We start from the raw sequence: 12948 nt of genomic DNA, 5'->3' as shown, positions 1-12948 counted from the left end.
CTGTGGCTTTACCCAGTTAGTTGTTTGGGCCCGGTGCTGGTTGTGAAAATACATTTTGTCCCCAGTATTTTGGAAAACCAGGACCGGCAATTGAGCCTGGTGCTGGTTTTAAAAATCAAGGGGGGCCCTATTTCTTTTGCCCTGTGTTTTTTTAAACCAGGACAGGCTATTTGAGCCCGGGGCTGGTTATGGTCAGGATGGGGGACCTCGCACCATTTTTTTTTTCATTTGACACAATTTTTTTTGGACAGAACCATGCACAGATTGCACTGGTCTGTGCATGGTTCAGCCAAAATTGCCTATCACAACTTGGTCTGTTTGTGTGACGATGTTTGTTAACGTTTTCCCGAAATCTCATCCCATTACATTTGCGAATCGTATACTTTTTAATGGGAAAGCATCTGGATACAAATTGAAAAATCGCAAGCTCAGAATGTGCGATTTCGTGGCAAAACTGTGATTTTTAGCGCAATTCACATCCCATTAAGTGGTCGATTTTGGAAAAACGTCGGAATTCAGTCTTTCGTAACTAAAAATCACAAAAATATACAAGTTCACATCCAATAACATCTCACCCAAAGGATCATTTGACAAATAACTTCATGAACTGTTGGCTCCCAGGGATATTAAGCATCCAGTTGGGGAAGTAGGCAGTTCTCCGTGAATAGTAAGTACCTCAACAGAGTTCTGTTGGTTCTCCTTGGGGCGTGTGATTTGGTCCAAGGCTGGTTCTAGCGGTAATGATTCTTTGAGAAGGTGCATGCCACACCTACTATGCAGACTATACCTTTCCTTCCATACATCTTGACTGTATTGTGCACAGAGAACTGTGGCGCTAATTGTTACCTGTGATCTGTTTTAGTTTTCCAATTACTGTAATGTTACATTCTGTGTACCCTGAATTGTTACAGTGTGTGCCATATGTATGGCACTGCCAACCACTTGTGGTGCCTTACAAATAAAAGGTAATATTAATAATGATGATGATAATAATAATAATAATAATAATAATAATAATAATAACTGGCTATTAAGCCAGATGTACTAAGCTTGAAAAGTGATAAAATGGAGAGTTATAAACCACCAGCCAATCAGCTCCTAACTGCCATGTCACACGCTGTGTTTGAAAAATGGCGGGTAGTAGCTGATTGGTTGGTGGTTTATACTCTCCATGGGCCTTATTTTGGTTCATTCTTTCTGACAAAATCCTTCTTAGATGGGCAAAACCATGTGCACTGCAGGTGGGGCAGATGTAACATGTGCAGAGAGAATTAGATTTGGGTGGGGTTTTACTTCAAAGTGAGATCTATATTGCAGTGTAAAAATAAAGCAGTCAGTATTTTCCCTGCACAGAAACAAAATTACTCACCCAAATCTAATTCTCTCTGCACATGTTACATCTGCCCCCCCTGCAGTGCACATGGTTTTGTCCATCTAAGAAGGATTTTGTCAGAAAGAATGAACCAAAATAAGGCCCCATGTTATCACTTATGAAGGCTTAGTACATCTCACCCAAACCTATTAACTCACTAAATCAGCTTGTGTTCTTTAGGCCATATTTTTTGTGTGTGCTTTCTGTCAGGATCAAAATTAACAGCTGTCTGTTTAGTCCACACGTTTTTTTGCAGGTATACATTACTTTGTCTTCTTATTAGTTTAACCGCAATTTTATTTTATTTATTTTTGTACTTTATTGTAGTTTATGAAAAAGCTTTGCGGTCACCTACCTTTTGTAATTCATTTCTCTATTATGTGTGCACCTAATACAGACCTCCGCACCTGCAAGCTGCTTGCTCATGTTACCTAGTGTACTTTTTGACATCTGAAGTAATCTTACCAGGTTTCTGGTGCACCTGCTTCACAACAGCTAATTTCCTTGGCACACAGAGATATTTTCTTCATGTTAAGTATTTGTATTTTGGCAGTCGCAGCTTGTGACAAACCCGTGGCAGTGATCAAGTGTAAGAAACATGAAGTATCAATGTTACAGAGCTGGCAAGTGATGAACATCAGATTTTGGCACGTACTGCGATTCATGCTTTAAATTCTAGATCATGTGCATTAAATGAAGCATTCCAAGAAACCTGTATTTAATCATTGTGCCAGGGATATAATCATTTTAAAGGATTACATGAAAGCATGAGAAAGGTGAACTCTTTTGTAGATTAGGTAAAAAAAAGTGTAAATATACCAGCAGTTTTGTTGTATTCTAGAAAGAAACAAATTTCCATTTTTGACTTTATAGTGAAGTGTTACAATGCTGTACAAATTCACTTATTTTCTTTTGTTCACCTTTAGATTTAGAGACTTTGTAGGAAGTGCTGATGCGTGAAAAGAGATTTGAGGATGTAGATTGGGAAGTACTAGGTGACCCTTCAATCATGGGTCTATCTACAGCGTGTGCACAGTTGCCATGGCTATGTGTCCAAAGGCTTCAGGGACCGCAAGTCAGGGCCTAACTTACCTGCACCCAGGTCATAATGGGGTAAATGTACTGAGTCGTAGTAGGAAGCAGTAGCGCCAAGATGTATTATCATCTCTGAAGCCATAAAGGGGGAGTGAAAACTCCACCCTTCGGCGATCAATGACCCACCTATTGCTGATGCACTGTTATTCTCCTCCGGACAGCTCCACTGGGTATGCGTAAGATCTCCCTAGTCTCGTAGATCAGAGCAACAAAACCTGCAGCTGTTGAAATGTTACAGCTGTTGGAACGGTCAGCACTACTGACCATTAATACATTGCCCCTGCATACTAGCATGCTAGCTTGTAGATAGCAACACGTACCGGTAATGTTGCATAGTATGAACTCTGGAAAACTGTGTGGTGTGTAACTGTAAAGTAGCATATTGTTTACTTGTACCACAATGTGACATAATGGGGGAAATTTACTAAGAATACGAATACCTGGTATATACGGCCGCTAATACGAATTTGTATAGCCAGTCTGCACGGATCAGTCAGATCCGTGCAGGCTACAATGTGTAAAGAAAAAAAAAAAAAATTTAAATAAAGAAAAAAAAGCGGCGTGGAGTCCCCCCACAGCCGTAACCAGCACCAGGCTGAAAGACCCGGGGCCGGGAATAAAAAATCAGGGAACCCGGCAAATAGGGGTTCCCCTTTTTTTTTTTAAACCAGCATCAGGCTCCAGGTCTGGGGCTGGTTCCCAAAATACGGGGGACAAAATGACTAGGGGTCCCCCGTATTTTAAGAACCAGCCCCAGGCCAAACCAGCCAGCAGGGTAATACCAGAGCCGGGGGGAGACTTTTTATACAAGTCCCTCCGGCCAAAGCATTCACCCTACCGATCAGTCAGCCTGGCCAGGGGTCCTGGGGGAGTGGGAACCCCCCCAATAAAAGGGGGGTTAACACTGCAGTAATCATTTTTATTGAAGGAACTGCACAACATCTCAAAAGTAGCTGCTGCTCATGAACGAATGACCCCCAAAGCCCTTGCAGCATGCCCAGCATCTGTTCTCTGTCACATTGCAGATTCAAAAATCATAGGCTCCCTGTGGGACTCCATGACTACACAGAATAGCTGCAGGAACGGCAATCCTGGCACCATGTTTTATGCGTACATAATTGCAGTTGCACACCAAGATACATCCCGAAAAACTCCATAACATGCCCGCATTTTTGCAGACACTCCCCCTTACCTCCCCCAAATGGCCTCTTACCCATTCTTTGACTGATTTCTCATGGCAAACAGCATCTGAATGGTATGGTACCTTGGTCCATTTGAACTGCACAGCATACACCGTTTACTGATAATCAACACCGAAGTTGTCACTGCATCTAAATCAGGCCAATGTTGCGCTATCAATATAAAAAATGTTGACATGAGAGAATGTAGACATTAGGTTTAGGTTACGAGACATGAGGATTATAGCTACGCAATAGGAGGAGGTTAGAGTTAGTGCCTAACACTAACACCCCATCAACAGCCTAAGGGGAGGATTGGGGATAAGGTTAGGGCCTTAAAGTTCCAGGTTTAATATTTGAAGAGATTCTAATGAACTGGGTAAAAGACATCATACAGTGTAGTGCAAGGAACTTTTTTCAATATAATTCCCACTGTCTGATAAGCAGAAGTCTGGGAACCGGCAAGGTGGAACGGTGAGTGAAGGGGAGGGAGTTGAATACTGATGGCGAGCTATCGGCACTTCTCACCATCGATAGTTCGCTGTCAGGGTCATTGAATACACCCCTTTGTATCCTTGGGAGTGGTGGATGACCTCACAGCCCCATCTAGCATATAGCTTATTTAGAAAGGACTAACCTTTGCACACAAGGCTTTTACCAGGAATGTTAAAGTAGGGAATATCTGATATTAGTACTATAAAGTGTAGTGTAACTGGAATGCTTATGATAGGCCCTCAGCTTACTCATAATTTACTGCATCAAGCCCCTTGCCTTTATTGTTAACCAGTATGGTTGATGCAATGTCTAATTGTGAACGATGAGTAACATAACATACCTTCCCATTCACCTTCTTCCATTCTGCACCCCCTTCCCCCTCCAACATAGCCACCACCACATCCTTACCTGCCAGTTTCCTTGTGTGCAATAAAAGTTATAATGCAAAAGACTGGTAGTAACAGTATTAGCGCTCAGACATTGCTGCTAAACAGAAATTGTTTATGATTACAAAAAATATTTTTGCACAATAACCATCACAACACTGAAGTGACAATGCTTCCACAGTTGTACAAGTCAAGACTTCATATTATGGGCAGTACGGATGGTGTAATGGTTAGCATTACTGCCTCACAGCGCTGAGGTCGTGATTTCGATTCCCATCATGGCTCTAACTGTGCGGAGTTTGTATATTATCCCCGTACTTGCGTGGGTTTCCTCCGGGTACTCTGGTTTCCTCCCACAATCCAAAAATATATGTGTGCGCTATATAAGAAACTGTTAATAAATAAATATAACAGCAACAAACTGTAATGAATACACACTATATATTTTGGTCCTGTGCAGTATACGGTAACATATGCATAATGTATAATACAAGTGCCCAGTCTGGAACCTGATCCTTAGGGGAGAAGGAGCCACTGGGGGTTTCCTCTGTACCCATGTTGGCCAGTCCAGCCTTCATTCTTCCCCTATCCTAATATGTTATGTATTATATCCAGGGCTTAAAATGGTCCTGGAGAGGTGGTGGAACTTCTCACAAGGAATGGGAGTGGTCACACAATAGAAACTCCACTTAAATTTACAGCACACAGTAGCACAATCACATCGGTATGTAGTGCCCTTGATTCATATTAAATCACACGTTAGTGCCCCTTATACACATAATGTCCACAGTTGTGCTGCTTATACACATCTGTCTCTGTCACTCCAGCAGCTTGCTGTCCATGTTCCTCAGCAGCTCCATGCCTTGTGTCCCTCCAGCAGCTTGACCACCTCTGAGCCTGCTCCTCTTAGTGGCTCTTCTTCACTTCAGCAGCGGTGATGGCATGTCATCACATACGCCGTGCCAGAAGAAAAAGCCACTTGGACAGGCTTTTCTGTTGGAATTGCTGTTCAGGGCTGTGAAAGAGGTGCAACTGAGTTCCCCCTATCATTAGAGGTGGTGGAAGTCAATTCCATCCTGTTCCCCCTCACTTTAACCCCTGACTATATCCTTTTTATAATGTTTCCTTTTTTAAATACCTTTAAAATATTTGATAAAATTCTTCATTATTTTTCAACAAAATACCGTTGTGACTTAGATAAGTATACGCCATCAGTAGTATTTATAAGAGAAGGATCTGTAGTTTCAGAAATGGCATGAAGGTGTAGGCTGTCCTTTGAGCGTCCTGATGCATCTCTAAAGTATCATGCTTGCATGAACAAGAAAAGAGGATTAGGGGCTTGTTTTTCATGTGAGGTTCTAATCATCCCACCTGTGCAAAATGTCCTGCAGTCTTCCCTTTCCCCTTTTGTAATTAGTAATTGCTATGTAATTCAGAAGGTTGAGATGCTCTTTTGTAAGCATTTTGTTTATTTAACAGATCATAATGAAAAAAAAAAAATAGACAACAAGGCCATGTTATGTCATACTACGCAATATACTAATTTGGAGATACTCAATAGGAGATTAGAACTGTAGTGTTTCCCTGTAATTTGCCAAGCATGTCTACCAGTTTTTAGTTTTTGATATGTTATGATAGCTATAGGTAGGCTATCCCAATCTTCCCTTTTCTGTACAAATACAGCAGTAAGTTCAAGCAGTTGTAATCAGTGGCGGAACTTGTGGGGTGGTGAGCCCAGGTGCCAAAATATAATTTGGGTCCCTCCTTCACCCCAACCCAAGTTCACAATATGCAACATGGTAGTGAGTGACAGGGAGGGGTACGGGGAGGCAGAGTGTGACAGGGAGACACAGTGGGTGACAGGAAGAGGGTCACTGGGTGGTAGGGGGCTCCTTAGTCCTCAGGGGCCCCAGTGCACTGTACTTGCTGCACCAATGGTTGTAATATAAAATATGGAGAAGTTACTTGATGTTATAGCTCCTCCACTGATTGCGATCTATGGACTATGGAAACAACCTTTTCTACTTCTAGCTAACAAAATTATTCATCTACAAGGAATCAAAAATGCAGCACAATGATCTGAATATGATGCTTCACAAAAGCCATTAAAAACCTGCAGCAGCTTCCAGTAAAGCAACATTGGGCCACACATATAAAGCACAAAAAGGCTGATTCAGACGATCATCGAATGATTTCTCTCCCCTTCAGTCGCATGCGAGGGGATGTGATCTTGGAATAATCACCTTGCATGTTACCGAGTGGATGCGGGCAGTGTAGGGGGCCGGGCATTTGTCAGGGTGGTGCCTACCCACTCTCTAGGCAGCGAATATACACTGCTTAGCGAGTGGGTCTGAATCAGTCCCATAGTGGCTTTATTCTGCTGGTACACACTGATTTTGGCCAAAGAACAAGGCCAAGTAAGTCAATGCACCAATGCAGTTAAGTCTTTTGAAACAGTGCCGAAACAAAATGGGTTTGGTTCATTGCATTAATAGTGTCTAGATTGACACCAAAAGCTTGAAATACAGAAGGTCAACATGTTATAACGGTCATCACAAGAAAGAAAGGCCGACACATGAAAAGGTCAACATGATTTTTTTTTTTTTTTTTGTGGTGATAATTTTTTTCTTGTAGCACATGGCTTGCTTTTGTCACCAGGCTTTTGGCTTCAGCATTCCAAATCTTAATCCACAGGGGTTGGTAAAGTATGAAAAAATAATATTTTTTTAAAATAAGAGTGTGAAAAAAAATCATGTCAACCGTATGATCAGTATCATGTTGGCCTATTTATCATGTTGACCCACCTAACATATGTCAAACAATAGTGGTTGTACTATTTATTGACAACTTAAAATCTGGATAACCACAAAATGGTATACTGGTGGCTTGTATATATGGCTGCACGTTGCTCTGTTCCTACCTCCCATATAATAAGCTACCCACAAATATAAAAACAGCTGAAAGCAAAATGAGAGAAGCTAAGAAGGGTCATCACACCATGGCAATGGTTATTTAGCAGGTCTGCTTGCTCTATATCCTCTCAGTAGAACTGCTGGACCCAGGGAGCACACCTGCTGATGTCATCTATGTTCCTCCTATGGTGATCCCAAGATTCCCAAATTCCTTCTTGATGATAGCAACTGTCATCAAACATTATAGGGACTGATGGTGGGCTCATGCGCATTCGTAGGGTCATTTATGCGCATGTGCATACGCTGGGTGTGTGCGGCCACGGCGAACAGATGCCCAGCAGGGCCGGCGCCACCACTAGGCAAATCTAGGCATTTGCCTAGGGCGCCGGCCACTGGAGGGCGGTATTTCGCCCCCCCTTGCCGCCCGGGTACCTGTCCTGCGGCGTATATGTGCGTAAAAGCTGGCCGCACGCTGATTGGCTGAGTGCGGCCAGTGTTTCCAAAACAGAAGCGCTTCCGCATAGCCCGGCGGATAGCGCTTGTTATTTCTTATTGACTGCAGGGACCCCCCGCTGCCGCCAGCTTTACAGCGCCGCAGGACAGGTACCCGGGTGGCAGACACCGGGGCGCCCCCACCCCGACTTGCCTGGGGCGCTCTGGTGCCTTGCACCGGCCCTGATGCCCAGCATTTACTGGGCATTCCCATGTAAATGCTGGGTGTTCCTATGGTAATCGAGTCATGATGTCGGTGACGGGGGCGGGCAGCTGACATCACCGGATGTCAACTGCCCACCCACTTCCTCCCGAGGGTGCACACAAATCTAAGTGACCTGAGAGCCACTTAGATATGCGTGCACGTTGCACATCATTCGATGGTTGGCGACCATCGAATGATGTGGGTGTTCACCCACAGGCTGTGAATAGATGTTTATGTTAAACATCCATTCGTAGGCCCTGCGTGCGAACACACGCTGCAAGGGAGGCAGGCGGGTGGCATGGTTTGGTGGCCTCGCAAGGCTGCGTATTCGCAGCCTTGCAAATCATCCAGAATAACCCCCATAATGTGTGGCAGTGGTGTGCGGTGGGGTGAGGCAGGTGAGGCACAGCCTTTCCTGTCATACTAGCGTATATGCCGGCATTTTGAATTTCTAAAGCATGTAAAAAATACAAAATATATAGAAAAAATCTTATTTTTATTATTGTAATCATTTTTATAGTCAAAACTCTGGAGTAAAGTGTATGACAGGTGAGGCAGTGCCTCACCTGGCTACCTTTTCTGTTCATCTCTTATCAAAACTCAGCGAGTCTCCAGCAGTGTATACTGCTGCACATGTGTATAATGCTGGCATGTACCCCATGGTTCATATTTTGTGTGCAAATCTGGCTCTGGTACTTGCCAGGTCTTGAGCCATTTACCTCACCGCACATCCCTGATGTATGGACACTTTTGCATAGTGGGCCTCTTCACACCTTGCTAGAGGTGTGCCAAGGTTAGTCCAGTGAAATTGGCTATGTCGAGATAAACCAAAGTGGTTTGCAGTAGTACATAGGGCCCACTGATCTCAGAGTTTTACATATACCAAAGAATATTTTTTTTCAGAGAACAAACCATGGGGTAACTTCAGAATGAATCTCTGGGCCAAGTACTAAACTGACATTAAAAACAATGTTATAATCCACTCCAGATACAGTTTTGCTATGGGTTGAGTGAAGATTATGTCACATATTTTTGTGTTTCAATAATAAGCATTTTGCAACTAAACAATCACTATAGCTCATGCCGCTCTCTTCAAAATCATTGTACTGTATGGTTGACATGTTGGAAAGCTGGATGATTTATCCCATACATCAATTTCCAAAAGTTCTAGTGCAAAATAAAGCATGGATAAGACACAATGGGGAAGATGTATTAAGCCTAGAGAAGAGATAAACTGGATATAAAGTGGAGATAAAGTTAAAGGAGTGCAGTCAAAGGAGGGGAAGGTTACCAATGGAGTACCCCAGGGATCATTCTGTACTTGGACCAGTGCTTTTTAAATATCTTTATTGGAGACATTGCAAATGGAATTGAGGGTATAATGTGCCTTTTTGCAGATTACACAAAGATAGGCAACAGGGTAGACACACCAGGAGGGGTAAAACAAATGACTGATGATCTAGGTAGATTAGATGAATGTTTAAGAGCATGGAAACTACAGTTTAATGCCAAAAAATGCTAAATCATGCACTTGGGTCTCAAAAAGGCCAAGTGGTTCTTATCTACCGTCAAATTCTATGTTTCTATGAGATAAAGCACCAGCCAATGAACTATGTTTGAAAATGACAGTTGGGAGTTGATTGGCTGGTGCTTTATTCCTTTTACTTTATCTTCACTTTACCTGTTCTCCAGGCTTTATACATCTGCCGCATTGTACCTATTTCACTTTAATATGATTGTATTGGGGAGAGTATCAGGATGCCGGTGTTCGGGATGCTTGCGGTCAGATGTCTGACAGCGGTTCCCCAATGCGCAGGGTCCCAACAGTATTGTAACCCTCCTCCACTTCTCCTAACACTTCTTTCCTTCAGCTTAACCATAACGCCACCTCTTTACAACCTAACCCAAACTGTACCCCTTAGTTATTAACCCTCACTTCTTCCTAATCGTACCCCTTAGTGCCTAACCCTCCCTCCTTGGAGCCTAACCTAAACCCTAAAAACCCTAAACATAACCTAAAAATTATATGCAAAATACAAAGAAGACATTAGAAATATTTTCTTTGTATTATTGTGATCATTTTTATTGTCAGAACTCTGATGTATACTGGATTATAACAGAAGAGGCACTGCTTCACCTGCCTAGCTTGTCTACAACTTTCCAGCAGCACTATATAGTGCTTCACCTCTGTGTAATGCTCACATGGACCATCAGGTTCATACTTGTGTCTGTAACTCTTCCTCTGGTACTAGTCAGCGGCTTCTCAGCCATTTACCTCACCAGATGTCACATGTAAGGCCCATGCTGAAAGTAGTAGACATACTCTAATACTAAATCATTTCCATTCAGGCATAATTCATTACTGTGCATTAGTATTTGCAGCTTTCTGTTTTTTGCCATTTCTTTATATAAATAGGTTGTGCCTACAGTACGTATGGAAAAGTAACTTCATTTGACAAACATGAATTGACAGACTAGAATTTTTGATATAAAGTTTTTATATTTAAATAGAAAGGCGAGAAGATCAGCTTCCTGGCGTCTTCTAAAACCTTTGTGTCTTACATGCTAAGCATCTTTTTAGCTGAATTGACTTGGTGCCCTCCACCAGGTGAAAAGGCTTCCTTACAAACCTAAAAACAAATGATGCCCAAAAGGGGCAGTAATTCGCTATTCCAGCCTGAATTGCTGTCCTCATAATGAACTCTGTAATGCAAAAGGATGTCTTTATGTAAAACTAAACACAAGTGAAAAAGGCTTCCTTCATTGGTTATTGCATACTTTTTGTCCTCTTTTTTAGTCGACTTTTTGGCAAAATACTGCATCTTCAGCCAGGAGAAGTTGGCTGAGTATAAAAGGGCTTTTGAAGCGGTAAGTGTAAATTCAGTCTCCTTTCTTTTCCTCTTCTCTCCCCTCTCCCTTCTCTCCTCCTATGTCTGTAGACAGTTAAGCAGAAATAATAAGCACCGCTGCTTGTGGTGCACGTCCCATGAATTACTTGAACATCAAATGTAACTTTAGAACGGAGGCACGCTTTATTCTTTTTGTAGAACCGTTCCCAAATCCATTCTTTATTTACATGTCGTGAGCCTGAGCGATGCACAGCCATTTAGAACACACACAAAAAAAGAAGAGGCCATTAAACAAATTAAAAGGAGTGGGGCGACTAATACAGTAGTCTTGGAATCTGCAATTTGATTAGTCTGAATTTAATACACAATAGCTGCGCCAAAGCGGGAGGGTAGACTAAACCGCTCCTTAATATCCTTGTACAATTAAATTATGGTGATAAACTTACCATTCTTTAGTTGTAGAAAGTTCCATTATCTAAAATAGCAGGAGTATGTTCTCATTTTTTACTTTGCCATTGAAATGCAATGTATTATGTGTAAAGCGTTTCATCATTATGTATTTTACTATTTTTATAACCTTTCTTTTCACAACTATAAAAGAAATGAAAAATTACGTCTGGTTACTTCTAACAATTACAATTAAGGAGCTGCATGTTAAATGATCAGTGTGGCAACAGGTAAATCCGGAGGAACACTTGACTGCATAGGGATTATCATAGGGAATGCGTTAAATTGTCTGCACGTTGGCTGGCTATATATGTTGTTTAACATGTACCAGTTTTGGGTGGGTTGGGTATGTTACAGTACATGGACAGTTATAATGTCTAAACTGATCATGCTGGCATGAAAATTTCAAAGTGGTCATAATGTTGACATTAACCATGTAGACAGTGATGAAATGTTAGAATGTGTATATCATGTATAATGTATATCATCCATGGTGAGCAAGTGGTCACTTACCTGCTTTAGATGGCTGCGGCAGCATCTTCTAGATCTCGACAGTCATGTGACCACCACTTCCTGGTCAGAACTGTAATACAGCGGCATTCCATTAAGCATTTTTCTGCTATCCCTAACTCTGATCTCTATAGCTAACCTTACATCTTGTGCCTAGCTATTACCTCCTACTGCAGCCTAACCCTAACCTCTACAAATAGAAAATGGTGTTAAATATTCAGTTGCAGATCCCTTCCCTATTTTATAATGTTCTACGACTTAACAATGTTTTGTGTACTGTGTCTTTTTTGCTAGTACTAAACTCCAATAAAAAAAAGGACACCATTTTTTAAAAATAAGGCCTTTCGCTATAGACCAGTGGTTCCTGGGGTGGGGGTACTTGAGGACCAGGGTTGGGAACCACTGCTATAGACAAAAATGGTAATGAAATATTTATCATTTTTTATTATGAAGAGGCAGTACAGAGAACTGTAATTTTTTTGCTGGGACTTATTGTCCACCTGTCAAAAGAATGTTAAAATAACAGACACAGAAAAGTAGAACTTTATTATACACACACAAACACACACCTCACTTTTACACCAATATACTTACTGACCCAGGGTCCAGCGCTGACTCCCTCACAGCTTCTATAGCACTGTCCCAGCACTACAGAGGCTGCTAGTGGCTCCATGGAGACGCATCGACCAACCACGCTAGCAGCTTTTCTGCATATATATATATCAAGAGATGGGGGGTTGTGACCTTTTCTGCGCTGTAAGATTAGCCGCACCTCTAAATACCTCGCTGTTAATAGAGGTATGAAATAGACATAGAGAAAGAAGAAGTATAGAGGTGCGCTGGTAAGTTTCACCCAAATTGCGTACACATTGCTAGAAAAATATTTATAAATATATTTTGTACAATAATATAAAAACAATTGGTATTCCCACAAATAATTGCATCACATTTATTCCGATGTTTGATACCATTTTTGACAAATGTTTTTCCTGAAAGACCCTACGTGT

General features: G+C 41.8%; 1 protein-coding gene across 1 annotated transcript in view; it reads left to right on the top strand.

Moving 5' to 3' along the window:
• Positions 1–12948, top strand: part of LOC146072965 (uncharacterized) — an 85910-nt gene that overhangs the window by 62757 nt on the left and 10205 nt on the right. Inside the window, exon 5 of the mRNA XM_083180138.1 lies at positions 10933–11003. Within this exon, the coding sequence (XP_083036264.1) occupies positions 10933–11003 (71 nt within the window). The remainder of the gene's footprint in view (positions 1–10932; positions 11004–12948) is intronic.

This window comes from Crinia signifera, chromosome 4 (genome assembly GCF_055691185.1).
Source record: "Crinia signifera chromosome 4, ASM5569118v1, whole genome shotgun sequence".
Taxonomy (NCBI): domain Eukaryota; kingdom Metazoa; phylum Chordata; class Amphibia; order Anura; family Myobatrachidae; genus Crinia; species Crinia signifera.
This window is presented reverse-complemented; position numbering and strand designations above follow the sequence as displayed.